At 44.6% G+C, this 26,529-nt stretch overlaps 1 protein-coding gene across 1 annotated transcript; it reads right to left on the reverse strand.

Moving 5' to 3' along the window:
- Window positions 1-9,435: 9,435 nt before the first annotated feature.
- Window positions 9,436-24,868, reverse strand: CIDEA (cell death inducing DFFA like effector a). The gene is made up of 5 exons (XM_053248756.1): window positions 24,714-24,868; window positions 16,587-16,743; window positions 15,578-15,724; window positions 11,736-11,920; window positions 9,436-10,043 (listed from the first exon to the last, which is right to left on the reverse strand). The coding sequence occupies exons 1-5, from the start codon at window positions 24,797-24,799 to the stop codon at window positions 9,905-9,907; spliced, it is 714 nt and encodes a 237-aa protein (XP_053104731.1). The 5' UTR covers window positions 24,800-24,868; the 3' UTR covers window positions 9,436-9,904.
- Window positions 24,869-26,529: the final 1,661 nt, after the last annotated feature.

Genomic DNA, 26,529 nt, shown 5'->3' on the forward strand with positions numbered 1-26,529 from the left:
GGGGTATAGCACAGAATGTATACAACAATTGAAAATCTAGTGAATAGTTGAGATTCCTTCCACTGTTAACAAGAGCCAGTTCAGTAATCCATTAAAGGCAGGACAAGTACAAGTTAGTTATTAACTAACACTTTGTACTTATATGGCATCTTTCATATGAGTTATTTAAAAGAGCTCCCTTACAAAGATTTGTTATGCCTCAGCACAAGCTCATGAGATTACCTGTTATTGTGAAGCTTAAGTAGATGCTCAAAGGTTTAGCCAGTCCAAGACCTAGTTCTCACTGAGGTGGCAAATCTGTGTTTGGGCTGTATCATTTTAGACAGCAGGTACTGGGAGGGGGGCTTGCACAATCAAATGTTCCTCCATACAAAGTATTTTCTCCACAAAGAAAAGTAGATGTATGGGAAAAGGGGGTCTAGCGTAGCCCTTTCTGTGGCATGCTAGTTTTCTTTGTGCAGGGAATGTATGGAGTACTCAGTTTTGTGAGCTTGAAGTGATGCAGCCCAGATGCTGGTTTACAGCTGGTGCTAGACTTTGGGCAAAGCCTTCCATAGGAATTTGTGTTGTGCCTGGCCAGGTGCTTGACCTGGCAAATATACTAGTCAGCAATGGCTGTGGTGGCAGCTTATTCTTCAGTGCTATGAGATATGGCTGCCCAGTAAACGTCCTCCTAGGCCAAGCTTACTGGTCCAGTTGACCATATTAGTGCCAGCAAAAGCAACTTTTTCTCCAGTGCAATGGTGGGCTGCCACTGGTGCCCACCATTGCTCAATAAGCTTGTCAGGCCACACTATGGTGGCTTACCAGGTGGCCATAGGCAGCAGCACTGGATACTCCTTCTTCAGCAGTAGTGCCATCAGTGTGATTACAAAGCAACTTGCTCTGTCATAATTTCCTGCCCTCCACATATATGAATGGTCTTTCCCCAGAGGATCCTGCATCATCTTAAGGGCCTCTCGAGGAATCCCATTTGTGGATGGGGAGGGCAGGAGAACAAGCAGTCACTGGGAAACTTGCTTGGATGACCAAGTCATGCTGCTGCTGTGGTGTGGGCTAGGGGAATAGCTATAATTGAGCTAAGGGGTTCAAAGAACCCAGGGCCACCAGCTCCTGAGGGCCCCCCAGCTCCACCCCTCCCTATTTTCTTCATCTCCCTCACTCCAAGGGGCCGTCGGAGAGAGGGTCGAACACGGGCCCTTTCTCCCCTAGCTACGCCCCTGTTGTGGGCACTGAAGACGATGGATAGCCAGGCCTCAGGGATCGGCTGTGCAACTGCCCTGTCCAGTGGCCAATTTGGCTGTCTCCTGATGCCAGCCATGCAGGTTTACCACCTCATTGAGAACTATGGCTACTGAAGTTATGCTAATAGTCTTATTAGAATAACTTATTTTTATGTATAATCCACCCACCACACACACTCTTCCTTTAAGTTTAGAATGGCATATTTGGAACCATTCAATTTTATATGAAAAGTGCTGTGAAGTACATTAGGCTCAGAACAAGTTCCCCCAAACCAGAGAAAGTTTGCCATGCTTGTGTTGTGCCCCATTGAAATCAGTAAGTCAAGTTAGATGAGTTCAATGGGAATTAAAGAGGACTAATTTTCTCCAAATCAGAGATCCTGGCTTCTACAATGCCACCTGGTGAGCTTCATGGCTGAGGGGGAATTTGCACTCTAGTTTTCCCCAGACAAGGACAAACGTATGATCCAGGACACCACCCTAGCTCCTCTGGCTTATAATTTAAAAGATTGTACAACTTCGGTGTTAGTGGGATTATTTCATTGCAGTTCTATTTTTTAAAAGGCCAAATAAAGCCTCCTGTATAGTTGATGTGCCTTCCAGACTCAGTATCAAGCACACAAAGGAATGGCCACAAACAAAACTGAAGTCTATGAAGTTTAAAACCTCAGCTCTGGAGCACAATCCACCGATCACAGCTATGCACTTATTTTCAATGAGGTTTGGGTGGTGCTCTGTAGAAACATTATGCAAATGAAATTTTCAGGAAAAAGCACCAGTGCTTGATGGTTTGTATTAGCCAAAAAGATTAAGCAATGAGGGTCAGATATCTGAAATTGTATATTACATACTCCCAATATCTTTATTGCATTGAAAGGTAACTGACTACAGCCTATCAATATCAAACACAAGCCCATGACACACAGCCCCATTACAACCACAGTAAGTGTGGTAGTTGGAAGAATTATTCTATTTTTCCATGTACAAAATGCTATGCATTAAAAAAAAACAAAAACCGCTTCCCCCCTCTCAACAGAATCACTACTTTTGAGAAGCAGATGTGCATTTATTGCAGAATTTAATAGTGTAATTTCCAAGATAAGGTGGAGTAGACATTTAAAATAATAATTTTCTATGGAGTCAAAAGTCTGCAAGCGCACTTCCATTTTTGGCTATGACTTTACTGAAGTCTGGGATGAAAGACTGTGAAGGCAAAAGTAAGTGGGGTGTGCAGGATCTGGTGGGCAGATGGGGGTAGAAATGGGGCTGCAAAGTCCCAACCCAGACAGTCTAGACTAGTATAAAATGTTCTCTAGGTTGCTGGGCAGGCCTATTTGATTTTGCCATTAAAAGGGACTGAATTCAGCATAACCCTTTGGGCAATCTGTCACAGGCTTCTACTACTTAATCATGATTCTGGTTCAGTTTTATAAAATAAAACGGAACTCTTAGCGTTGGAATATGGCCAACTACCTAGCAATGGCAAATAGACAGAAAGGAGAGGATCTAACAGTAGATTATGTATACTTGGACTATGGAATACTAAAAAATGGTTAAATAAGATCTTTTTTCCATGTAGAGAAAAGGCAAAATCAAAACAGGAAGCAGGGGTACTTGGTCTACACAGATTATGAGCAGTGGCTGAGTCAAATGGAGTCACTTAGTACCTTTATCAGAATTCCTTTTATGGAAGCTAGACAGTCATACACTTCAGTTAGTATGAGCTTGCGTTACCAGCAATCAGGCAAAAAGTACCACTGCTGTGCATGCCAGGAAATGACAGTCCTTATGTGGACACACGAGCACTCAAATACATCATAGACCTCTTTTTTTTGCTAAGAGTAAGCTAGTGTCCGAGAGGCAGTAAAGCTAAAGTGTGCATTATCAGGAGTTTCCATCTCTCCAATTTGTTGCTCACCTCACTGTCTCCGATCAGTAGCCTCTTCTCTTCCAGGGAGAAGAAAAGCTTGAAGCTGGTTTATCTAATGGATTAGGGCAGGGGTTTCCAACTTGTGGTATTTTCGATGCTGCTGAACTACAGCTCTCACCATCCCCAGCTACAATTTATTGTTGCTGGGGATGATGGGTATTGTAGTTCAAAAACATCTGGAGTAACACAGGTTGAGAAGCCCTAGATTAGGAGATGAGGCCATAGTATTTAATGGTAGATCTGAATACTAGATTCGGAGGATTACCCCTGCTAACTTGGCAAAGAGGCACATTTTAACGTGGTAATTCTCTTTTATTTAGCAGGGGGAGAGTAACTGGCCCTATCCACCCCCCGCACAGTACCTCCAGTGACTGTTGCTGGTGTCTATCTGATGTTTCTTTTTAGATTGTGAGTCCTTTGGGAACAGGGATCCATCTTATTTATTGGTTATTTCTCTGCGTAAACCACCCTGAGCCATTTTTGGAAGGGCTGTATAGAAATAAAATCAAATCAATCTATAAATAGATCACTTGCTTAGCACACAGAAAGTCCCAGGATCAAACCCTGCATCTCAAGGTAGATTTGGGAAACCTTGGAGAAGCCACTGCCAGTCAGGGTAGACAAAACTGAGCCAAATGGACCAATGGTCTGATTTGGTATAAGGCAGCTTCCTGTGTTTCAACTGCTGGCGCAAAATTCAGTAGACAAATGTCTTTCTGTTCCCTCTCCATTCTGAACTGCTCTAAGAAAGACCGAGGCCTTACAAATGTAGTGAAAAGGCATTTGATCTGGATTACAAGAGAATTTGAGATATGATTTAATTTGTACAGATTTTTCCTACCTGGAAGTAATTTCAGAGGATGCAAAGCAGTCAGTTACATGTAAAGTACAGTACTAGTATCTATTCTGCAGCACATATATGCTGATAATGTCAATACCCACAAACACTAATGCTGCTCTTAATGTGTGAGCATGTACCATAGCTGCAGCTGTCTAAAGATGGATAGTACAGCCACGTAGCTCTGGCCTATTCCCTGCTTAGTGTGTACGTGACAGCTTTGCATACACTGCCTTGAATGCCATTGAAGGAAGATAGGAGAAAAGTTATATAACAAAACCATTTCTCCCTAGAGAACAAATAGCATATGGAGAGTGTCCTAGATCTGACATCAATGAATTGATGAATTGTCTAGGGAAGGATAACTTGCAGACTAAAAGGTAGAGACAACCAACTAATAAGAATTTAATTATAAAAAGCAATTCAGCACACCCTTTAACAATCAAAATCCAAACGGTGAAATATTAGTTAAAATAGCAGCTGACGTTTCATCTCAGGAACATAAGGGACGGGCTATAGAAAAAGCTAGGAATTGAGCAGAAACAAATGAGTATAAGTTACCCCTAAGAAGAACAGGGGGGTCCAAATATGTGGCAGGTTTACCTGTGCTTAAGATCCCCTTTATTTCTAACAACTTTATTAGGTAGTGTCAGAAAAGTTTAAGGACACATGGGACCAAGGCTAATGTAGTATGCACAACCACCAAGACTTTGAAACAGCAGTTAGTAAGATCTAGAATATATGATAAAAAGTGTGAAATTAAAGCCTGCACAGTCTGTGAGAATGGGGAAGGGAACTGCAAGCAAAAAGAAGCTATTTACAAAATTACCTGTATAGAATGTGGTGAAAGTTATATAAGAGAAACAAGATGACATTTGGTTACTAGATTCAAAGAATATCTAGCAAAGCCAAGCTGTGAGTCATCAATTTTCACCTTCTGCTGCTGCCCCCTTTTTTCCTGGTGCCTGATTAGATTTAGGGAGAGTACCACCTAATAGCACAGTGGGGAAATGCTTGACTAACAAGTAGAAGGTTGCCGGTTCAAATCTCCGCTGGTACTATATAGGGCAGCAGCGAGATAGGAAGATGTTGCTGCTGCTGCTGCTGAAACGCTTCATCTCATACTGTAGGGGAGGAGGCAATGGTAAACCCCACCTGTATTCTACCAAAAGAAAGCCACAGGGCTCTGTGGGCGCAACACCAACTCGACAGCACACTTTACCTTTATCTGGGATATAAGAGACATGGAAGTTGACGTCTGTACATTGAAATGTCTGTTCCTTATTTGTAGTTTAATTTTATTTTAATATACACAATAAAAATGTCTGAAGAAAAGAGTAGATCCATTATGTATATTGCATCACCAGTATACCAACTAAATCGATGAATTATTAAATTCTTCATAGGTTTTGGAGTAACACTGCTTTCTCTTCCTATTACATCCCTGAAAAGTCTCTTAAAGTACTATTAGATAGAGGTTAGTTGAAGCACTCCTGATTCCTATAGGAGGCAATGTTGCAGATCTTTGAAAAGAGTAGCCAGAAGTTACTGGACAAACTTTTCAGCCCAAGTAAATGCGTTATAATTTTAAATCAATCCTTTAAGAAGCAAAGCTTTTTACATACAAAGCAACATACAGCATTGAAAGAGAATGCTTTAAGGATGACTCAGATCAACAACGGCCACAATTTAGACATAATCAAATGCCACAGTTTCAGTGGTGCTATGCAGCACATACACGATAAAGATTTATTAAGATGCACTGTATCTTTCTATAAATCTTTAGGCCTGTAGCAGGTATCAGTTATCAATTCTGAATGTGATCTTAAGGCAGGCTTGCACAACTTGTGGTCCACCAAACCAAATAACTGTCAAGTGTTTGGCAATCCCCTATTTTTGCAGATGAAGCAACCAAACATAGGCAGTTTATGATGCTTTAAGCAGGCCACACAATATTCAAGACAGGCTTCATTAATCCTGTTGGATCAAGTGTTAAATTTTGTTTCCTTCAGAGGTATTCTTGCTGCAGAGCACTCTTCCTTCAATCCTATTCCAGTCTTTATTTAGCACATTTTTCATTGTCCTATATACAAATCTCTGGGCAGTTTACAATGTTCAAGTACAATTAAAACATAGAATTAAAAGTTGATATTAAAATAATTTTAAAACTATGGACTAAAAGCCTGATTAAATAGGTATGTGTTCGGATTTTTCTGAAAAACATCCAGAGATGAGGAGCTATAATGTTAGTTGGTAGCACATTCTAAGTCCCTGGGGCAACCCTGCTTGGGGTCAAACAAGCTGCTGGCAACTGCAACCTGAACTCTCCTAATGAGGGTAAGAGGCAGTGGGTAGGGGCATAGCTAAGGGAGAGGGGGCCTGTGTTAACTGGGCAAAGAGGCACCTTTTAATCATGGTGATTCTCTTTATTGAGCAAAGGGAGAGTAACTAGCCCTATCCACCCCCAGCATAGTACCTCCAGTGACTGCTGCTGGTGTCTGCCTTATGTTTCTTTCTAGATTGTGAGCCCTTTGGGGACAGGGTTCCATCTTATTTATTTATTATTTCTCTCTGTAAAACCGCTTTGGAAACTTTTGTTGAAAAGCGGTATATAAATATTTTGTTCTTGTGTTCGCTCCTCTTCCCATCGGCCCCTCAGAGTGAGGGAGATAATGAAGAGAATAGAGAGGGGTGGAGCTTGGGGCCCCTCAGGAGCTGGAGGCCTGGGTTCTTTGAACCCCTTTGCTCAATTATTACTACACCCTTGGTAGCAGGGCTAATAAAGAAGGCATTCTCTTAAATGCCTTGGTTTTCATTAAATCCCTTTGAATTTGTTTGCATTCAACTTTCACTTCTTCTGGTTGAAAGTACTTCAGCTCCATAATTTTTATTGTTGTGCATACATTGGATGCAACATGGCAATTAGTCTTGAGAAAAACTGTTTGTAGCTTATCCTGAAGACTTAAAAGTGACAATGCAGATGAACTGATTATATTGCATTAAAAGGATTTGAAGACTGTGGCTTAAACTCACTCTTCCCTGGGTCACAAAATTCTGGTTCAAACTATCAAAAGCCATATGTTAATGATCAGTTCAGCAGCTTTATCTCAACCTAACATGCTTTCCATCAGAACTCAACATACTTGTCAACTTCTCTGCTCAGCAAATAAAGTAGTGTGTACACATTCTAGTTTGTGTATCAAACAATACAAACTAGCTGGGCCAGGCGCAGAGCATCTGTGCCTCTGACCCACCCACTCGCCGCCACCTTTTTCTTCTCCCCCCCCCCCCCCGCTTTCTGGCCACTGCCACTTTTTGGCCAGTCGGTTGGCCTGCTTCTTCTCCATCCCCCGCCACTTTTAGGCTTGTGGGCCGGCCTGCTTCTTATACCCCCCGCTTGCTTCTCTGCCCCCCCACTGCTTTTAGGCTGGTGGGCCCTCTTATCCCCCCCACTGCTTTTTGGCCAGATGCCTGGCCCGCTTTTTCTCCCCCCCCACGCTGACACTTTTAGGCTGGGGGGCCAGCTGGCCCGCTTCTCCCCCCCTGCTGCCGCTTTTAGGCTGGCAGGCCGGCTTCTTCTCTCCCTCTTCACTGCTTTCTGGCCAACACCTGGCCGCTTCCACAGCCACCATTTTCTCCCCTCCTGCCTGTACCTGTGACTATCTGGCAGCTCTCCAAACTCTTGTGAGAGCTGCCATGCATAGGATCAGCCTTAGAGAATTAAATATATAAAAGATGCACTTTGGAAGTAAGACTTAAAGATGCTTAGGACACCAAGAGCTATCAGTTAAGTTTTCTTCTTCTTACCAAAAATGCAAGTACAAACTTTAATCTTTTAAAGTTTCCTTTTTAGATGGCTCAGGAAAGCTGATTTCAGCAGCTTAATAAGCAGTCTGTTTTGTAGTGCTTCATAAGAGAAGGTTTATGCCATAAGCCGCAGTGTCAAGTGCCCCTTTTTTCTTTCAAGGGCCACTTCTGCAGCAGACATCAGGCTTCTTCACCAGAATGGACTGCCAGCCAGTCCCCACAGCCATTGGGCCTGCTCATTTGCCCTGTGGACAGAAGCTTGGCAGCTGTACATACCTCAGCCTGAACAGTAGAGTCCAATAGCAGCATTTGTTCTGCCTAGCCAGAAGGCACTTGATACAACAGCCTCACTGGAGCTTAATAGCCAAGAAAGCTACATGCCATCTTGAGTTCACTATAATAGAGGTGGGATAGAAACATGACTGGGCTATTGTAGAAATAGTAGCAAGGCACCCAGATAAGAGGAGAGCAGGTCTTGTGGTTACAAGCATGACTTGTCCCCTTAGCTAAGCAGGGTCTGCCCTAGTTGTATATGAAAGGCAGACTAGAAGTGTGAGCACTGTAAGATATTCCCCTCAGGGGATGGAGCCACTCTGGGAAGAGCAGAAGGTTCCAAGTTCCCTCCCCGGCATCTCCAAGATAGGGCCAAGGAGAGATTCCTGCCTGCAACCTTGAAGAAGCCGCTGCCAGTTTGTGAAGACAATACTGAGCTAGATAGGCCAATGGTCTGACTCAGTATATGGCAGCTTCCTATGTTCCTAGATAGTGAGAATGCATACAGAAGTTAGAGATGGGCTAGAGTCCACAGCCACATTTCCTTATTAGCCTGTGCTGCCCCATGCCTTCTCCCTCTGTTCCTCAAAAGCCTCCAAGCCTTGGCCTTCCTCGGCTTACTTCCCAAGAGCTGAACTGGTTACCTCTTACCTTTGCATGCCCACATTCATTCTGCATCCTTCATTTCTAGGCCTGTTAACCAAGGCAATCTTTGTATCTATCCTTAGTGCAAGATAAGCAACGAGGGCTGCGATTAGAATGGAGACTGGGGTTAGTGCTCTGTAAGGCACTACTTTCTTCTGCTGCTCCCCTATGAAGTTTGTGGTGAGCAGAAGGAGAGAGCATTTGCTTGTTTTCCCAGGTGGAAGGCTGCAGGTTCCCCAGTACAGTTTACATGTCCCACAACTTGCAGAGAGTAGGTCATGCTCACAGAGCCGCTCAGGGAAAAGAGGTAAACAGGTGTTGTGTGGGTGGGCGGCCTTTAGTCTTAAGACTGGACATCAAGCTAAATCCAGAGCCAGCGAGGTGTAGCGGCTAGAGTGCTGGACTAGGACCGGGGAGACCCGAGTTCAAATCCCCATTCAGCCATGATACTAGCTGGGTGACTCCAGGCCAGTCACTTCTCTCTCAGCCTAACCTCACAGGGTGGTTGTGAGGAGAAACTCAAGTATGTAGTACACCGCTCTGGGCTCCTTGGAGGAAGAGCGGGATATAAATGTAAAAATAAATAAATCTTTCCTAGACAATACTTGTTCTGAAAGCAAGCTGACCAGATCTAGAGATAAACCACGTGCACTTGAATAAACCACATGCACTTAAAGCAAGGTTAGACTGAAAGAGAATACAAACACACCACCAACCACCAGTTTTTAATATTGAAAATTATTTACAGATTAGCAGAAGAGAAGCAACTTTTAAAGTGGTAGTTGAACTTAGTGTTAAGTCCGAGTCCATTCAGAATCTGCTACACAGCTGTTCTTCACATGCTGCTCTATTGAGCCATCGCAGCTGAGATACAAATCAACAAGTTCCTGCTTGTCATGAATAGGTTTGAAAGTTTATGGCTCAGGAGTTCCCTACTTAGAACAGATGTTAGATAATCTTTCCTATCACTGCATTAAGACTCTGATCATATTTACATTTATCACATCACTATCTTACTAATAAAATTGAACACGAGGAAATAGCTTAGCTACATCTGATCAATGGAGAGCTCATTTAACACATTAAGCTATAAATACTTTTTAAAAATTTCAAGAAGAATGCTTAAAGTGTTTCCACTGGATAACCAGTACCGAGAGGCTCTTGTGCTCACTTTGCATAGTGCTTTTCATCTGCAAGCAGTTCATCTTCTTCATAGTCCCCCATTAATTGTAGCACACATGTTCCCGTGTAGAGGAGAAGTTGTCCAGTTATTTGTGCAACGTGCGACAAAAATCTAAGTATCTTCCTACAAAAGAGGGAAATATCACAAGTTATCCCTTTTGAGGGTATATTTATACCAGTGGACACTGGAGGGGGAAAGTTCCCCTGCAGTGCGCTTGTTATACTGCTTCTAGAGCCAGTTCTGCCTTGCCAAGGAGGGCACCGTGTAGGAACCTGGCACATGCTGCAGACCATGTATTAGATTGCCTGTCAACACCATGGGGTGTGTGAGAGAATGTAAGTAAATATGGTAGCTTCCTAGCCAAGTGACTTGACCCAAATACTTTTCCATGTACAGGGATCATAAAAGTCTACTTCATATATTGCTCATGTAAGAACACTGTTCTACTTCCTACAATTCAGGCTGTTTAGTAACAGAGCCCTGCTTACTGACCTAAGCACTGCAATAAGCCACCTTTTGTGTTAACTTGGCCAGTGCCAGTGAAACTATCCATGAGCTAGGCCACGTGAGCCATTTGACAATTAGCACTTCATGGCCTTACAACTAGCTCTGTACAGAGCAAACAGAAATTCACATGTCATCTCGGACATTTCGGGATCCATTTTAGAATATTGACTAGAATAGTAGGACTAGCATGAAAGCTAGATTGCGAGACCTTTGGGGACAGGGGACCATCTCATTTATGTATTTTTCCTTTGAGAACTTTGGTTGAAGAGCTGTATATAAATATTCATATTAGTAGTATACAACTCTGGAATCTGTCACAGGTCTCTGTGTTCTTATATGGTCACCATATACACTCATGCTAGCACTTTCCATTAGGTTTCCGGAGTACACAGGTGCCAGAATGCTAGGTCATATTGAAAGTTTAGTTGTATAGAGGAGTCCAATATTTTCCTTCTCCAACACTAGCAAGCTTGGAGAGGATCAGTTCTGAAGTGTGGTTCATTTTATTAGCTTTCTAAAGCAGTTTATTATCCCCCTCCTGAAAGCTCAAGTATTCCTTATGGTTTTTGCTGCAATCAAGTATGTTTGTTTTGAAATTAAGTTAACCAGGCTCACATATTTTAATGAAGACAATGAAGTGAACTATTGTCTTCAGAAACAAGGTAAGCTTGCTTCTTCAAATATCAGGACAATGACCTTTCTTATTAGCCGCAAGTCTAATCTATTTTTAGATGTCAACCTCATGGTACCATGCCCCCAACTTTAGTTTCTCTAGAAGCCTTATGTATACATGGAAAAGGTTAAATGAAAACCTCAAATCTTACTGATGCATTTGTTGCTCCCACACTACAATGGCAAGACGTTTTGCCAGGTCACTTCCAGCAAGAGTTCTCTCGACACAAGTTGTGGGCGCTACCACCACCTAGTGTCTCCAAGAGTCTGGGACTGCAATACACCATTAGACAATGCCACACTTTCTATCCAGCTTTCCCAAGCTTTTATATAGCAGGATGCTATATGAGGGATGTATTCTTTTATAAGCCACATCAAGGATATTGTGGTCTTATTTCTCATAGGAGACATACTACTTTACTGTAAATAGCTTTCTCCTGCTTTAGTATTTACATTTACGAACTGCTGTAGATTTTAGCATTTAAGAATTGTTCCTTTGCGGCCAAACTTGTCACCTGTATGACATTGTTGCCCTTAGCAAACAGAAGTCTTCTCCCCATACTTTAATAATACTACTATTCTATGTTACAATGTAAGCTTGTTGTGTACGAACACTGATTAGAAACCAGCACTTACCGCAGCACAGTCTTCGCTTGCATGCATTTTATGTCATAGGACACGGAATAGATTTCATAGAAGGTAGCTTTGATATTTAGACATCCAATAAAGTCCTTGGGATTCAGCTTGTACAAATCCAAGGTGATATTTGCTACCCCCATTTTCTTTGGCTGCTGCACAGTTATGATGCCATAGTTTGGCCCCTAGGTAAGAGGAAAGAAATACACCTGAAAGGCAAACACCATTTTATCACCTGTAAATAAAAAAGTTACTTACATTTTTAAGTATAAAGTTTACTTAAGCAGATGTAAACGATATTTTGTAGCAACTTATACTGAGGTTGGGTGGAATGACTGAAAAGAGTTTGGTATTTAGTAGTTTTCATGATTTGGTCAGAGCAATCAATACCCACTGATTTACAACCAAGGCAGTATTACAACTTTAGGATATCTATTCCAGATATCCTAAAGAAACTCATCTACATACACACCAGCATAGTTTACCCTAAGAAGGTAAGGCTTCCAGGTCATAGAACATCAAGAAAGCTGAACAATGAAAGAAGAGATCTTCAAAATACACTATACCAGACAGAATACTGCTTTAAGAATCAGAGCCATTAGCAAGAAAGGTAGAATAAATAACCTTAAGATTAACCCCCAACTGGCTGTTTCTTGAGTGTAAGTGGCTAAGCCATCACTTAGAACCCAGCTCCAAGTAGACAGACAAAACCTGGTTTAGGTTGTTGATCAATGGACTGACCTCACACCAAGCCACCTTTTGGCTCACCGGTGACATCCCAAGCTGTCTGCCTTGCCCAAAGCAACTCCCATGTGTGCTGCTTATAACTGGACAGTTACTTTCAAGCAGCAGGCCAACCAAGAACTTGGCTATTTTGCAACATTTGAGCAGCTTCATCATAGAACATATGGAATCTTTCTGCCTTTTTGGATGTCAATCTCTGAATTATTCCCCTCTCCAGCCTTAAGAGACACAAATGCTACTCTGACTGGAATGAAAAGCAATGAAATATACAATTGTTTGCAGCGGCTGGAGCACTGAATGATCTGTGTCAGAGTAAGATAATGAGGTGGGTCTCACGATCAGTGAGACCAGCTTTTGACGCTAGCGGGCTAAGCCTGCTCTCCCCGCAGATGATTGCGGTGGGAGCCCTGGGCTGCCGGATCGGCCGCCCACAGGATTGCCAGCTCTGGAGTCAGTGGGGGCTGGGGGTGTCATTGAGCCCTGGCAGGGTACAAGACAACTAGTGCAGTTAATTTTTAAGGGGAGCAACAAGAACGGGGCTCAGGTCACCCTGCTTGCCCTGCCCCAAGGACATCCCTGCCTATATGATGCAGCCCCTTGAGGTAGCAGCCCCTTGAGGAACAGCTGTAATTATTATTTGCCACTTCAGACAGCACAAAAAATTGTAATTTGCAGATCCCCTTTGAACAATGGTTTCTGGTTTGAAGTCAAGCACAAGTCATGGTCTGGCTACAAGGATGCCAGACCAAGCTATTCTTCCACACCTCTCTGTGGGAAGGAGAGCTGGTCTTGTGGTAGCAAGAATGAATTGTCCCCTTTGCTAAATAGGGTCCACCTTGGTTTGCATTTGAATGGGAGCCTGTGTGTGAGAACTGTAAAATATTCCCCTTAGGGGATGGGTCTGCTCTGGGAAGAGCACCTGAGTGTTTGCAGGCAGAAGGTTCCAAGTTCCCTCTCCGGCATCTCCAAAATGGGGCTGAGAGAGATTCCTTCCTGAAACCTTGGAGAAGCCTCTTCCAGTCTGTGAAGACAGTACTGAGCTAGATGGACCAATGGTCTGACTATGTATAAGGCAGCTTCCTATGTTCCTAAGCTTTCTTAATCATTGATTGAGTGTCTAAATTAAAGCCATAGTGTTTAATCTGGAAGGCAATACAAGCTACAGAGATCAGACATGTTCCAGGTTGCAAAGTGCTGCAGTCAACTGTTCTAGACAGCTTCCAGGATTAAGCTCAGATTGAGTATTTTAAGACTTAGTACCTAATTACTATTCTAAACACAGCATAAACTTGATACCATTTTAGAACTAGGCAAAAGGATAATTTTTTTGCCAGTGCTTCAGTGTTGCAAGTGTTGGATTCCAGTTATGCTAGATTGAGAACAAAGGTTTAGAACAAGTTTATCCGGCTTTCCCTCTTTACTTGCCACTCTAGTACTGGAGGCAAGTGTTATTCCATTCCAAGCTCAGGATAGCACATTATGTCTGCCATTTTATCCTAACAACCCTGCAAAGCAGACTAGGTTGTGAGCAAGCAAGCATATATGTGCCCACATGATTGGCTCAGAGCCACCTAGTGGGCATCATGGTCAAGGAAAGATTTGACCCTTCATCTTCCTTGTCTACATGACACTGGTTCCAAAACCTATGTTCAGGTTTTACCTAAATCTGCATTAAAGAATCAGAAATTTAGTTTTATTTCTTAGAGTGTTTTATTATGTTTAAGACTAGCTTATTCAAGAATGTCACCTCAAGGGATGCATTTATCCCTGGGCTGGACTTCTGCAATGTGCTCTGTGTGAGGCTGCCTTTGTATGTAGTCCAGAAACGGCAGTTGGTACAGAATGTGGCAGCCAGGTTTGTCTCTGGGTCATCTCGGAGAGACCATATCACTCCTGTGTTGAAGGAGCTACAGTGGCTGCAGATAAGTTTGTTCACCCAGGCTTTTAATTAGATTTGTAGTTTTAATACTTTTAATATTGGGTTTTAAATGGTTTTTAATGTTAATTTTGTTTAATTTGTATTGTTTGTACACCGCCCAGAGATGTAGGTTCAAGAAATATGTTAAATAAATAATAAATTTATGAAGTCATCTACATTATGTCAGAAGATTGAGGTGATAAAGCTATTTGCTGCAACCGACTGAGCAGCAAAGGTGCCACAGAATGGTCACGGACATGCTGCCGCTAGAGAAATTCAGTCAGAATTCAGTTTTTGTAAGAGGGCGATGGTGGCAGGAAGAGCTGACTTAACATTTCTGGGTCCTTGGGGAGAGAGCGTTTCCATACCCTGGGAAGATAACTGGCAGTGAGCCCAGAGCTAGGGCAGCTAAATTCAGACAATTGCATAAGGTTAGCCCAAGAAAATGTAGGGCAGCAGCAGAAGCAATGTCATATTGCCCCATATGCTCAATTATGTGGCAAGGAGCTGTGCATTAGCTGAATGAATTCTGGTCTGGTCCCAGTAGTTGTCAGACTTAAGGACAGCCAGCAGCCATTTTGAAAGACATGCAGGTTACTGGATGATATAAGTAGAGGAAACAGGCCTAAGAGGGCAAGAAGAGGCTTTAGAAAACATTTACCACAAGGCTTAAGCATAGCAGAAGTGATGTGTTAAGCCAAGAGTTTGAGGCTAGCAACTCATGGGACAAGGTTAGATCTGGCAACCCTATCATAGGCTACTGAACTTTTGAATCAGTGCATTTCTGGTTGAGCTTGCACATCAACCATCCTTTCCAAAGGGACTCTTAAAGGCAGGTCTCCAGGTTAGACTGGAGATATTGTCCAAGGGGTAATAGGAGACCATGCTGAATTCCAGACATGCCAAGTTGAGAGCAAGTATGCCCAGAAGAGCACCTAAGTAATTCTGGAGCCTGGACCTAAAGGTCTTTGGAGGTCTCCCACCCCCATGGCAAATTAAGCATCATTCCCCCCACCCCACACACATCAAGAACAACTGTAACCTGGACCAAGTAGAGGGCTTACAAGGCCAAACCTTTTAGTCTCTAGCAACATCTACATCTTTAAACTCAAAATAGTTCAGGTGCTTCAAGCTTGTTACCATCTTTAATACTGTATTGTAGAGAGCAATTACCACTTACTGGCTTCCATTTCTGTCCTCTCTTTAGTACCATAAGACAAGTGTTTTCTTCCAGGGACTGGAAGAAGTCTTCTGTATCCACCACAGTGCCATCTTCCTCCAAAACCAGTGTTATCAGCCCAGCAGTAATCATCAAGGCATCTAAAGTCTAAAGCAGAGGCAGTAAAGTAAAGCCTAGTTGAAAGGAACAATTTCCTGAAAGCAATTTTGTCTTGTTCACCCCTTGCTGAAACCAAGAGAGTTCATTATTAGCAACTCTGTGTGTGCATAAGTCAACAGATGACTCTTATCACTTAATAACCCTGAATATTGCCAGTGAAGGCAGTTCACAGAGCATTAGAAATACATGTGAGCCCCGATTTCTGAAGCGGTCAGGACAAGTTGCTCCAGCCATTCCTCAGAGTTCCACACTTCCTGCTTAGACACCAAACCCACCAAAGCGCCAGAAAGCACCTTAATGGAACCTGTGGAAGAGATCTTCATTTCCCATGGATGTGTCGGAAAGCCAGTATATCTATATTTCCAGTTAGTCTTCCACCCAGACACTGACCAGGTCCAGACCCATGTAGCTTCAGCAAGATTGCTCCATCATGTGACTTTGGACCATTCCCTTCAGCTCTAGAGCACAAAGGATCACACAAAGCAGTATCCTGGTGTGAGGGAGCAATTGGTACTGTGACCTAATCCTGGCCTCAGGAAACAATTATCTACTTCTCCAGAGTCAGCCTAACCCTTTGTTTTCTGCAAGAGGATTGAGGGCTATTAATGTGTGGAGCAGAACCCCACTGCTCTACTTCCAAGATAGAAGATGCATCTTCTTTAGTATTATTGCAGCTGGAGTAACATGTCAGAGCAGGCTGCCCCCATGAAGTAAAGGGATTCAGGAGCTGGAACACTGAACCTTCTGGCCATTTGTCTGGACACAGACCAAAGTAGTTACTCATAATCCAAGGATAAGATACACCATTCAGGCAGGATCATGAGGCTTGCACTGTTGAAGGGAAGCTTACCTTGCTAATAAGCTCCTGCAGAGTGCTTGCTACAACTCCTCTGCGATTGCTTCTGTCATGGGTACAGACATGGAAGGGTCGGGCTACAGGCGGAAGGGGAGCAAACAGGGCCTGTCTCGTTACTGACGCTACAGAGGATCCCAGAGATGCCAAAGACCTAGAACAGAAACAGGAATTCAAGTCATTGTACCTATTGCATAGTGGTGGACTGAGTTAAGATGGCCCATTTAGTACCCAACAGTCTTAGCACAAAGCAACTGTGCCACTAAAAAGTGTGAGTCTCTTCTAAAGAGAGCAACTGTCAAACTAGAAAGAAGTGATGCTTTGAGCCAATATTTCGATCTGCTACAGAGTCATAGAACTAGCTGGCCTGGGTGCAGACCATCTGCACCTCCCTTTTTTCTCCCCCCTCCTTCCGCTCCTCATTCTCAGCCCTCCGCCAAATTCAAGCAATTTCTCTTCTAGTCAAATTCCTTTTGGCTAAGTGGTCAGACACTTACTGTATCAAAGTTGTGCCCATTATCAGCTAGGCACCCTAGAATAAGCAAATTTCAGTGTTAGCACTGAATTCTTAGAGTGTGCACTAGTCATTTGAGAGTCTAGCAGTACAGACAGCAAGACGCGCCTGATGTCAAGAGCACATGCAGCTTATTCGGTACCCACATTTAGGGTTCAAGGCATGCAAGATTTCAGCTATCAGGTTTTAGTCCAAGGGCTAAGGGGACTGAGTGGGGATCATGGCTGAGTCAGATGCACTACTATAGGGTAAAGTGATTGCTTTGCTCCATGGGATGCTTATATGCTCACACATCCAAGTACTCAAATGCTCGTTCAGTTTATTTACATTAAGGCAGAGGGTCTACTTCATATGCTAATAAAAAAGCAAAAATTCAACTGTACCATCCTATGTAGGAACCGGTCAGTTCCTTACTCTGGCCAAGATAATGAGGCTGTTCTCATGTGCAGCAAAGATTGGGCTTAAGCAGCCAAGCCTGGTCTTTGGCAGGAAGATCGTCTGCGGGGGGAGGTAAGCATTTAAAGGCTTCTGTCCCTTGCTCCTTTTGAGCCCTTTCTCCCAATATTGAGAACGGGTTCATTGTCTTCTACAAGACACATTACTTTCCGCAACTTGCCCAGGCAAATCCATCTCCATACTAATTTAGATGCATTATTTCTGGGATCTGCAGTCACTTCAGTCACCAGTGAACACCTCCCCAAGAGGTTGTTTTATACATATATTCAAGCATATTTTGTTTAGGAAACAGAAATTTTAAGCTGTGCATTAATTCTTGCATCTTATGTGACTTTTGAACAGATTTCTCATGACAACCACTGCCCCAGTGTTTTAGAGCGCCTCATTACAAGCCATGATTGCCCCATATTTAAGTCTCTAGACAATTAGGGGAAAGTGCAACTGCTTCATTTCTGAATTAGGAGAGCCAGCACAGCATAATGGTTGGTGTGCTGGACTAGGACCAGGAAGACCTGAATTCAAATCCCCATTCGACCATGAAACTCACTGGGTGACTCTGGGCCAGTGATGTATCTCTCAGCCTAACCTACCTCACAGGGTTGTTACGAGGATAAAGATAACCATGTATACTGCTCTAGGCTCCTTGGAGGAAGAGTGGGATATAAATGTAATCAATCAATCAATCAATCAATAATGAAATAAATTGCTTCATGCTTTCTAGCCCATTTTCCATTTGTACCAGACAACACTGGATCAGTCATCCTGCACATCAGCCTGGTCCCATGCAGGTTTATACAGAATCCAATTCAAGGAGACCAAGTCCTACATATGGCTAGTAGGACTGTAAGCATAATGCAATAACCTTCAGTTAACTCATTTGCCAGAGCAACCATGTTCGTATACATCAGCAAGACATGGGTTTTAAAACTTTCCCTTGCAATTGCAGCATTCCGTAAAAAGTCACTTAAAAAGTAAAAAGAGAGTAGTTAGCCCATTTTGTATAATGCCTTTGAGTGCTTCCTCAGTTCTTATGCACTAAGCATGTTAAAAGCAATTCAGTGGACAAAAGCGAGACAGATGTTACCACAGATTAAGACCCATATGGTAATAAAGTCACATCCTATGATTTAACAATGCCCTGGATCAGCTTTCAAGACTGCAGCCTTTTGAAAGATTAAAGCTCCCAATTAGGTACATTTACATAACGAAAGCGCCTTTTAACCTCCATGGAGTTGTGTACAAGCAGGTAGGGCTTGAGCTGTCAAGATGTTTTCATACAAGACCTCTCTATACCCAGTTTCTTAGTATTGTCTAATTCACCAGTGTAGCTTTGTTGATCAGCAGCCTGTGGACCCAATCAGTTTCTCTTGTGCCACTTGTGAATGTTAGTGTACAGCAATGCACACTGCAGGCACTTTAGACTCACATAAGAACCCTTGGGAGCATAGGCGGAACTAGGGGGGGCAGGCAGGGCACGTGCCCTAGGCGCCACTGGGGGGGCCGTGCCATGCCAGTTCCTGCCACCCCCACCCCATTGCCCACCTGCCCAGCCCCAGGGCCCCTCAGCCACTTGCCTCCAGCTCCAGCCTAGGATCGGAGCAGACTGCAAACTGCAGAGCTCTTCTCTCCCCGCCTCTCAGCTGATCGGCGGGTGGGCGGGGCTTCCAGAGAGTCCTCCGAGTAGGCCTCCCTGAAGCCTGAACTCAGCAGGCCCCAGCAAGCCAGGAAGGAGGTTGGCAGAGCTCCCTGCAGCAGACCAGACCATCCAGCACAGCTTTTGCAGGTAGGCTGTGAATTCCTTTTTGTGGTTACCCCCATATATAGGGATCTGCTTGCCATAGGGCTTTGATATGGGTGATGGGGCAAGACTAAGAAGTCTTTGAATATTTAATTTAAAACAGACTGGAAAATGTGCTGGCTTTAAAAACAAAAACTATCTAAAAAGGCCTATAAGTGGCTTGTTTCATGTCAGAAAATTACAACCACTTCTGGAACAAATATTTATTTATTCATTCATTCATTCATTCATAAATGCACTTATGTTCAAGTTGTTTTGCAACTCAGAAGGTCTGAGTGAGAACTGTGAAGCATGTGTTGTGCTTTTATTTTATTTTATTTTTCTTGTGTGTGAACTGCTCTCCAATAACTTGCAGGGACTTCAGAGTAAATCTGGCCAACATGTGAATGCAGCACCTCCATTCCAGAGGAGATGTGTGTTAAAGGGCTTTAAAAGCCTCGTGTGAAAAACCTCCTGGAATCAAACTTTACTGAATTTGTTCAGAATTCTGAGAAAACAAACATAGGCTCACTCTGCATGGTTGAAAGTCTCCTTTGCTAATCTGCAGCGAGGGGGCCATTTTAATAATTAGCGTTGCTAGTGTGTTCTAGGCATTAAAAGTAGCACAAATATATAGTACTCAATGTATATCACTATATACTGTGAAGTGTGCATGTGTGTATTCAGTGAAATGTATTTCCAGGCAGCATACTTATTTTGAAATATCAGACTTAAATCCTTGGGGGCCTGGGATGTGTGGAGGCCCTGGACTTTGAGGGGCTGGGGGCCCATTTTAAAATTTCATCTTGGCCCATTCCAACCTTGCTATGCCCCTGGCGGTCACTACACATGGGTTTCTGCACAACACCTGCACAGAAGAAACTTCCATGTAGAAAATGTGTCTCTTGTAAATTGACCCTGAATTTTCCATCCATGACTGGGATATTTGAGAGTTAGAGTCAATAATAAAAGAACAGCACACTGCTTGTGACAGGAAGGGGCAAATTACAATGATTTCTTAGTCTGGCAGGGGCTGGTTTTGGCCCTAGCAGAACTTGGCTGTCTTGCTCCTGTTTCAACTGCCTCTGTCTAGTGTGGCAAACTAATGTATCCTCCTCCCTCTTGGTGTCAAAGTAAGCACTGGTGTGGTGAATGCACATATACCCCATCATGAGCCAACAGTCATCATAAGACAAAGGCTGGCAGGAATCATTTACCCTCCCCCCCCACCTTCTTCTTCCCCTATTTTCCTAGTGGCTATTTGGCTATTTGGGCAGGTGATCCTCTAGGACAAAGTCATGTTTTTTAAAAAAAGAATGAGATGAGACAGAGAAAATGACACTTGGAATCCTCGCATAACTCCTGACTGTTCTAGGTCTTTTACAGAGATGGCTCATGTTTTCAGGTTTTGATCAACAACCATGTCTAGATGGTACAGTGTTCCTTTTAACAAGGATTTCCAAATATTGTTGACTACAAGTCCCATCATTCCTGTTTGGACAGGGGCACAATTTCAGTGCTTGCCCTAGGCGCTATTTTACCTAGTTACGCCTCTGCTTGGGAGCATCCAACCATTTTGCAAGGACTTTCTTATATAGCCTGAAAGCTATGGTATCGGGTGAACAACCCAAGGTTCTCCAGCTCAGAACTGGGGCTGCTGGGGGTGATGGGAACTGTAATCAACAGGTGGAAAGCCAAGGGACAAATTTAGGCATAGACCTGGGGGCCCAGGTCTGTGTGCCCACTCTCCTAGAGGGCCCCATGATCCTCCACTGGGGGGGAAAAAGAGGGCCCCTTTTATATTTTCAGAATGGCTTGGTCTAGAGTTCTGAAATTGGGCTCAGATATAGGACAGATTAGCAAGACTCTGTGCATTGATTTTGAAGTGGATTGGTCAATCAGGTGATTTTTAATGATTTTTTGAACTTCAAGAGTCCTATAAGTGGCTTGTTTCACAGCAGAAAGTTACAAGAACATCTGAACTGAAGCCCCTCCGCCCCAACTCTGGACCATCATTCCACCTCCGTGTGAAGGATTCTACTCTTTGCCTTCATAAAAAGAAGTGCAACCCCCTTCCCCATTTTTACTAACCCTTTACATTTCCAGAATGGCTGTGCTTAGAGTTCTGAAATTGGGCACACATGTGGCCCAAGATGGCAGGACTATTTTTATTTATTGGTCACGCCTGTGATTTAATGATTTTTTTCCCCTACTGCAGTAAAGCTGTCAGAAAGAGTGCTCTATCCAGAGTACTCCACATCTAGTGAAAGTGGAACTGTTACATCTGAACCACCAACCAACATTTGTGTTACAAATGCCCTATGCTCAAGTTAGTTTGTGATCCAAAAAAGTCTGCATGACAACTGTGAAGCAAGGGGACATGTGTTGTGGTTTTAATTCTCCCCCTTCAAATATACTACCGGTATATGTCCAAGTTGGTTTTGTGTTTGAACTGTGGAGCAAGGGACACGTGTTAAACCCAGTTCGTGAATGGTCAAGAAGCTGTGTGACTCCATTGGGGTATATGTAGGGGTTTTGGGTTTTTTTTGGCAAATGCGCTCTGACCCACCCAGACCTGTGTGTTTGTGAACATAAGAAAAGCCCTGCTGGATCAGGCCCAAGGGCTATCTAGTCTGCATCTTGTTTCACACAGTAACCCACCAGATGCCTCTGAGAAGCCCATAGGCAAGAGGTGAGGGCATGCCTTCTGCTGTTGAATGCCTTCTGCTGTTGAATACCCTGCAACTGGTATTCAGAGGAATCTTGTCTCTGAATCTGGAGGTGGCTTATAGCCACCAGACTAGTAGCCATTGACAGACCTGTCCTCTGTGAATTTGTCTAAGCTCCTATAAGAGTAGGTATGTGCGTGCCTGAATCATTTCGGTGTCTCTTTGGAAAGGTGCTGAAATCATTCAGGTGCTTGCAGCTGAAACATTTCAGCACGAGGAGAAGGGTCGCTTTTAAAAGGAGGCAGGCAAGTCCTACATGCTCCTCCTATGACTGCTGCTGCCCCATCGTGGTTAACTTAAAAGCAGCAGCCATGCTGCTGCCCTCTAAAATGCCACACCAATGGGATGCTGCTCTCAGCAGCCCTGTTGCGGCATCAGCACATAAATGGCACCAATGTCATTTGCGTGGTCGGCAACTATACAAATAGCATCGGTGCATGCATCAACACCATTTGCATGCAAACACTGCACAAGGGCTGCTGGGAGCAGCATCCTCTCGGCGTGGCGTGGGCAGCAGCCATAGGGTGGAATGAGCTGTAATTGAACCCAAAAAAATTTCCTTGACACCCCCAAAACCTCAGCCCTGGCCAATCTGTTTTCATTGCTTCTACCCCCCCCATGACTTTTGCGATTGCTTTCCAAGACTTTCAGGCTGTCTACATAGGCTCACGATGAGGCGGTATCAGCTCATGGGAGGTGCAGGTAGAACCTGCCTAAAGTAAAGTGTGCTGTCAAGTCAATTTCGGCTCCTGGCGCCCACAGAACCCTGTGGCTTTCTTTGGTAGAATAGCACTTACTTAGCAATAGCACTTACATTTATATACCGCTCTATAGCCGGAGCTCTCTAAGTGGTTTACAATGATTTAGCATATTGCCCCCAACATTCTGGGTACTCATTTTACCGACCTCGGAAGGATGGAAGGCTGAGTCAACCTTGAGCCCCTGGTCAGGATCAAACTTGTAACCTTCTGCTTACAGGGCGGCAGTTTTACCACTGCGCCACCAGGGGCTCTTGGAATACAGGAGGGGTTTACCAATGCCTCCTCCTGCGCAGTAGGAGATGATGCCTTTCTGCATCATCTTCCTATATCGCTGCTACCCGATATAGCACCAGTAGGGATTCAAACCGGCAACCTTCTGCTTGTTAGTCAAGCATTTCCCTGCTGCACCACTTAAGGTGACAGGACCTGCCTATCTCCTTTTTAAAAAAAGGTACCACTCCCCACCCCCTGGGACGTGCACAAAGTATTTCATGCACATCCCTATATAAGCAAGAGCTCACTAGGTCCAGGGTCCAAAATTACCTAGTTGCACCACTGGGCTGGGCTGGCCACCCTTTTGCTCCAGCAACAGATTTAGGTAACTGTGGTACCCTACCCACATTACAAGACACCGAGGCATATGGGCTGCTAACAAGATGGGCAGTCTATTTTCCTTCCTGTCAGCAGCCAGGCTAACACATACACTCCCACCCCTCACCCCGCTCGACCCTCCAGGAAGAGAGATGCCATCAGACAAGTACCACGTAGCAAGCCTTGTTCTCTCTTTACAAGGTCCTGGGCAGGGTCCTCGGGCTCCCCTCGCCCCTTACTTTGTGGAGGTCACCGCGCAGTTTAGCAAGCAGCCGAGCTAGTTTAAAAGCCTTGAATGCCAAGGCGGAGGGCGACTTGAAGCAACACGAAGGGGCTAGTTGCTTGAAACATCGTTGGCAGCCGAGTTGGTCCATGAGAAAGCAGCCGGGGAGCCGCAAGTCCGTTCGGGTTTTGTTTTGTTTTGTTTGTTTGTTTAAACTAGATCCCACCCGCCCAGAAGCAACAGTGGCGAGCTTGAGGAAGCCAAAGCATCGCTGGAACAGAGTTACTGACTCGCAGCTGCAGGAGTGATAGAGAGAGAGCAGCAGCAGCAGCCGATTAGGTTCGGAAACAGCTCCAGCCAGGCAGGATATTGCATCTGTGTCTATCTTATTGTTGTGAGCCGACCCGAGCAGTAGTGCACTGGAGAGGCGGGGTGTAAATATTTTAAATAAATAAATAACAAATAAGTAATATATGCCCACCAGAAGCCTAGCCATGGCTGTTTTCCAGGCTAGGAGTTTTAGACGACGACGCCCGGGTCAGCCCAAAGGAAGAGGGCAGGCGAGGCGACCCGAGTCCAGCAGCTCCCCCCGCAGGACTCCACCAATGCAGCCGAACTGCCACACTAGGCATGCTTGCTCAAGAGCAGGCACCAAGCCCCATCCACCAGAGGAGAGCTGGTCTTGTGCAAGCATGACTTGTCCCCATAGCTAAGCAGGGTCTGCCCTGGTTGCATATGAATGGGAGACTTGATGTGTGAGCACTGCAAGATATTCCCCTCAGGGGATGGAGCCGCTCTGGGAAGAGCAGAAGGTTTCAAGTTCCCTCCCTGGCAGCATCTCCACGATAGGGCTGAGAGAGATTCCTGCCTGCAACCTTGGAGAAGCCGCTGCCAGTCTGTGAAGACAATACTGAGCTAGATGGACCAATGGTCTGACTCAGTATATGGCAGCTTCCTATGTTCCTATGTTGAAGTAGAGCAGATTTCCCACTGAGCAGCCATCAGCTCTCACACCCCGCATGCCTTTTCGCCTGATCTTCCAGAGGGGAGCGAGCAGCTGTGAGGCCACTTACCGGAACAAAACCACGGTATAATCGCGGGCGCTCTCTACAGCCATCGGGTCTCTCAGCCAACCACTCTGCTGGCTCTCCTGAATCATTCTCTACACAAAGCCGCATGGCTGCTCTTCTTATGGGCGGAGGGGTCCTTCAGGCCCGCCCCTCGACGCCATTCTGCCCTTGCTGGTGGCCAGGCGCACAGCAAGCCCCGCCCGTTCTACGCAGCCGCCGTGCTTTTGTTTAGCTCAGAGACGGAGAAGGAAAGTGGATGAAGGCGTCATCTGACTCGCTGGAGTCCGTCTTTAAATCTGCTCTCAAGGCAAGGAGACCCAACACATCCCGCCTGATCTTAGTTGCTCACCTCCGTTCAATCGAATTTATTATCCCACCCAATCCCAGTTCAATATTCTATGCCAAGGATTGCGATTGCCGCCCTGAAGCACGAGATCATCGGCGTGTTGCATGTCCTTTCAGCCCCAGTTTGAGATTTCCAAAGGCGAAGAGGCTGGAGCCTGCTGCTATACGAGTTGCTCACATGCTCCGCCCTGGCTGGAGTTGGCATCTTTTTCTCCCGGGCAGGCACGACTGCTGTGTCTTTAACGGCTGAATGAACGGCCGGCACTGCAGAATTCAACCGGTGTATCATTGCTTCCCTGTGTGTGAGGGAAAGTTTCACATGTGGAATTTCTACTTGACACACGTCTGTTAAAAAAGCGGGAGGGAGCTCTGCCAGGAGGGGAAAGTGGTGGAGACCCTATTTACACCCAGTCCCGGTGTTGTAGAGGAGAGGTGACAGGAGGTTCATATGCTCTGGACTAGAGCACATGTTCTATAGTTAACTGAAAAGATTCTGGGGCTGAATCTGGGAGGCAGGAGAGGTAAGCAGATATTATTAGGGGAAGCTGTTTTAAAGAAATGAACTCTGCAACCCTTAGAACTACTGAGGGACCTGCCATTGATTTCGGACAGAGATGTGTTTTGAGTGGCACACTAATGCAAGAATACTTAACACAGATCAGTTATTGTTTGTCACATCTTAATCCCCACGTGCTTTCATCACTTTTGAAAAAAATCACAGTCAGGATGTTTAAAAGGTCTAAGCTGGGTTTTTTTTTAGCATGCGATAGAATGATTTCCCATTCCCACCCCCAACACTTTTATCTCCTCACCCTGTTTTAGGATATCCCTGTCCACCCTGATCCCTTTACCAGCATCCACAGACTCCAAATCTCCCTGACTTACTTCTTCTCAGTCCCAGGCCATTTACATGGGAAGCTGCCTTATATGCAGAGCCAGTTTTGGGTTCCAAAAGGTTCTTGGCAAACTGTCCTCCATAGGTCCCCTCCTACCTGAGCGGGACCCTAGGGGAGTTGTTTTGCTACCCTTACAAAAGGGCTATAGGCACAGAGGTGGTCTTGGAGATCAGCAGAGTCCCTTCTGAGACCCCTAGGCCTCATTTCCCTTACCAGGACCCCTGTAAGACAGTTGACTTCTATCGAGTGTATATTATTAAGGCTGGGAACTAGGGATAGAGTGGGGATTCTGCTGGTGTGCTGTCCACGCCACTGCCCAACTGACTCCCTAACTGAGCTGACGGAGTTGGTCTCAGAGTTGGTGTTGGAATCTCCCAGACTTTTGGTGCTGGGGGGGACTTCAACATCCACTTTGGGGCTGGCTTGTCTGGTGTGGCTCAGAAGTTCATAGTGGCTATGACAGCTATGGGCCTATCCCAATTAGTTTCTGAACCAACTCATGTTGCCAGCCACACACTTGGTTTGATCTTCTGCATGGATCGGGGGGTGTTCTGTGCGTGGGGGAATCTGGTGGTTTC

This window comes from Hemicordylus capensis, chromosome 4 (genome assembly GCF_027244095.1).
Source record: "Hemicordylus capensis ecotype Gifberg chromosome 4, rHemCap1.1.pri, whole genome shotgun sequence".
In the NCBI taxonomy this organism is placed as follows: domain Eukaryota; kingdom Metazoa; phylum Chordata; class Lepidosauria; order Squamata; family Cordylidae; genus Hemicordylus; species Hemicordylus capensis.

Excerpts from the sequence above, each read along its gene's own strand:
- CIDEA (XM_053248756.1), bottom strand. The coding sequence starts at position 24,799 with ATGATTCAGGAGAGCCAGCAGAGTGGTTGGCTGAGAGACCCGATGGCT. Across the intron at positions 16,744-24,713 it reads TATACCGTGGTTTTGTTCCG|GTCTTTGGCATCTCTGGGAT; the intron begins GTAAGTGGCCTC and ends TTTCTGTTCTAG. Across the intron at positions 15,725-16,586 it reads TGCAGGAGCTTATTAGCAAG|ACTTTAGATGCCTTGATGAT; the intron begins GTAAGCTTCCCT and ends CCTCTGCTTTAG.